The sequence below is a fragment of the Zea mays genome, chromosome 4 (genome assembly GCF_902167145.1).
Source record: "Zea mays cultivar B73 chromosome 4, Zm-B73-REFERENCE-NAM-5.0, whole genome shotgun sequence".
NCBI classification, from domain to species: Eukaryota; Viridiplantae; Streptophyta; class Magnoliopsida; order Poales; family Poaceae; genus Zea; species Zea mays.
The window spans coordinates 21,518,836-21,521,894 of NC_050099.1; the positions used below are offsets into that span (position 1 = coordinate 21,518,836).

At 43.8% G+C, this 3,059-nt stretch overlaps 1 protein-coding gene across 1 annotated transcript; it reads right to left on the reverse strand.

Annotated features, from left to right (window-relative positions):
- Window positions 1–1,386: 1,386 nt before the first annotated feature.
- LOC103652928 (sphinganine C4-monooxygenase 2) lies at window positions 1,387–2,835 on the reverse strand. The gene is made up of 2 exons (XM_008679917.2): window positions 2,434–2,835; window positions 1,387–2,097 (listed from the first exon to the last, which is right to left on the reverse strand). Exons 1-2 carry the CDS (start codon window positions 2,653–2,655, stop codon window positions 1,534–1,536), a joined length of 786 nt encoding a protein of 261 aa, XP_008678139.1. The 5' UTR covers window positions 2,656–2,835; the 3' UTR covers window positions 1,387–1,533.
- Between the last annotated feature and the right edge of the window lie 224 nt (window positions 2,836–3,059).

A 3,059-nucleotide genomic window follows, 5' to 3' on the forward strand; every position in this document is an offset into this window, starting at 1 on the left:
ATCCCGTCCCATAGATGTATACTTCCCTTTCTCAGCACACCTGTCCATCGAAGAGATCAATATTCGACAAGGTACACCCAATTTTTATTAGGCTTGTAAGAACTTAACAGTATATTTACTTCTTTTATTTATTTATTTATTTATTTATTTTCTTTGAATTTATGTCGTATATTGATATAAAACTTGAATTCAATGCAACACTGGTTTTTACGATCTTTTGCTTGATTTGTCATGTGAGTTTTTGGCCCCCCATGAATTTTCGTCCTGCGTCCGCCACTGCCTTGGATGAGTGTGCTCTAGATGGGGAGGGGTGAGGAAGAAGAGCATAGGGTTTTGTAAAGAATAACCATCATTATTCGCTCAAGCCAATTGCTAACAATATGATAGGATATACATCACTGCTGGCACAATCCATCAGCCTACAGTGGTAGCCCCGATATCACTCCATTTCCTGGCTTAAATCGGTAGTCATTACTACCGGTTCGTGGCTTGAGCCGGTAGTGATATGGATCTTCACTTCTGGTGTTTAATGACCTCCATTCATTTTTGAGGTTTTCAAATTAATTACCAATAACAAAGGGTTATTACTACCTGTTGCAAAGAAAACTTTGGTGATGGACCGGCAATGAAGATCAGTTCTAGAGTAGTGTATTAGTGAGTTGATTGTGTCTCCATGGTTTACCTCAAACCCGGTGTTAACATTTATTGGTAGGTACTAATGAGGCGATTTGAATACCGAGGACAGTATTAATGTGGAGTTTCATGACATAGTTACCAAGACTATCACATCACTTTTTGTGTTGTTAACTCTGATAATAGGTTTCATGTAGATGTAACTCATCCTTTGTAATTAACTTATGAACTCAGCAAATTTGTTGATGTGTTACAACATCAACGAGAATGAAACTTCTTTGAAACCTCCATTAAGACATGTATTTTTAACTTCTTAACATATTTATAACTTCTGCAAAATGGTTTATTCGGGCCATTTTCAATAAAGGTTTCGATGGCGTTAAATAAGCTGACTTGGCATAGCATAGATGAAGAAAGAGATAGCATACAAAAATCTTCATAGGATGAAATGACTTTTATGGGGATGAAACTTAGCTAGAATATATCCAACACTCATGTTTCTCTTACTGAACGGTGATATGAACCGCATGAGACTAGTCGGGCTACCAACAACAAACAAACTTGATAATAACAAAAACCACGGTCTTGTTATCATATTTTCCTATAGTCTTATTTGCTCTTACTTTTACAATCCCATATTATGTTTCTTTATCAGGAAACACGTTTAACTTACGTGCTAATTTAACAACAGGCGCAGGGCGTGCGACATATACTAGTTTGAAATTGTAATTTCTGCACTGACAGTGGAGATCATGGTTGAAATTGTAATTCTATTACAAAGAAAAAGTACAAGATACAATAAAAGAAAATTACAATTAAAAGTGCTTCGAGCCATAATTATGATAGTATTTGTTTTCATCTTCACATATGAATGAAGCAGGAGCTCGTCATGGCGGGCTCTCAGCACAAGGGGCGCGCTTGGAGCCCACCACCGGGCCTCTCCTCCAGCACGTACGGCATATGCGTGCCGAAGAGCTTGTCCCAGGTCACGAAGAACGGCTGCGAGAAATTGAACCTGCTGCCGCGCAGCTGGTGGTGCACGTCGTGGTACGCCGTGTTGTTCCAGAAGAAGAGATGGAACAAGTTGCCGGCCGGCAGCCAGAGGCCGCAGTGGTCGTCCACGCCCTTGGCGGTGCAGAGCGAGAAGAAGAAGATGGACGCGCGCGGCGACATGCCGGAGACGACGAAGGCCAGCGCCCCGCCGAGCGTGTCGAGCAGCAGGCCCTCCACGGGGTGGTTGTACTGCGAGCCGAACGCGTAGGGCACGACGAGACGGTGGTGCCACGAGTGGATGTGCCGGTAAAGGAACCTGTTCAGGTGCATGTACCTGTGCCACGCGTATTGCCACCCGTCTAGAACGACCATGGCCACCCCGAACTGCCGTGCCACCGTCAGGTAGTAGAAGTATCCTTGTGCTGCTTCTTTATCGTATGAAGCCGCTGAGCTGCTGCTATCTCCCGTGAGCTGCTTGCATGCATGCATGCATGTGTTGTAGACACAAAACTTCAGATATGCATGCTAGCTACCAAGCTCATTGGGGGCCTTACAAATTGTGCGTACTATGAAGCTATTTGGTTCGCTACCTAACTTGCCACACTTTGACTAGCTTTTCTGACTAAGGTTAGTTCTTCAATTCGAACGACTAATCTTAGACAAAGTATAGCGCAGTTAGCCACGAACCAAATAGACCTTATATATTTTCTCTGTTTTTTATTTGACGTCGTTTAGTTTAAAATTGAACTAATGGGCGATAAATATTTAAAAACGGAGGTAGTAGAATGTAAGGAGAGACACACGTACCGTGAACACGACGGCAGCCACTCCCGCCTGCACTAGCTGCTGCAAGAGGACGCCCTTGACGACTTCCCGCTTGGACACCAGGTTCTTGCTGTCCTCCTCCTTCCTCGGGTGCAGCCTGTACCTGTCCATGGACTGCCCAAGCGCCATGTACATGCCCGAGTACACCCAGTACACGAGGATGGGCACAAAAATGGCCAATGCTTCGTCGGAGAGGAACTCCATGGATGCAATCCTCCCTTCAGCTGGCTACAACGCATCAGTTGTGTGTGTTAATGGATCTGAACTATCGATCACTAGCTACCTAGCTACAAAGCTTTTGCATCTACTACATCGTCACAAACTAACACAAGAGACTTGTTTAAATACAGCTCGCTGTGACTGTGAGACACACGGTAGGAACTTGTGCTTACAAGGGACTTGTCAATATTGGCTGTCAATATTGGTGAAGATTCCGTGTGTATGGAATTCAACAAAGTGCAGCGTATACTCAGCTTTTAACAAGCAAGTGGTCATCACGTGCCGTGTGGACTAGTAGTTCCATTGCGCAACACCGGCTGCATGAATTAATTGTCATTTTAGTTCCTTGTGCTTGGTCATAAATAAATACAGCTTTTTATTTACGGATC

Coding starts and splice junctions, on each gene's coding strand:
- LOC103652928 (XM_008679917.2), bottom strand. CDS start 2,655: ATGGAGTTCCTCTCCGACGAAGCATTGGCCATTTTTGTGCCCATCCTC. Junction 2,098..2,433: donor TGGCTGCCGTCGTGTTCACG/GTACGTGTGTCT, acceptor GCATGCAAGCAG/CTCACGGGAGATAGCAGCAG.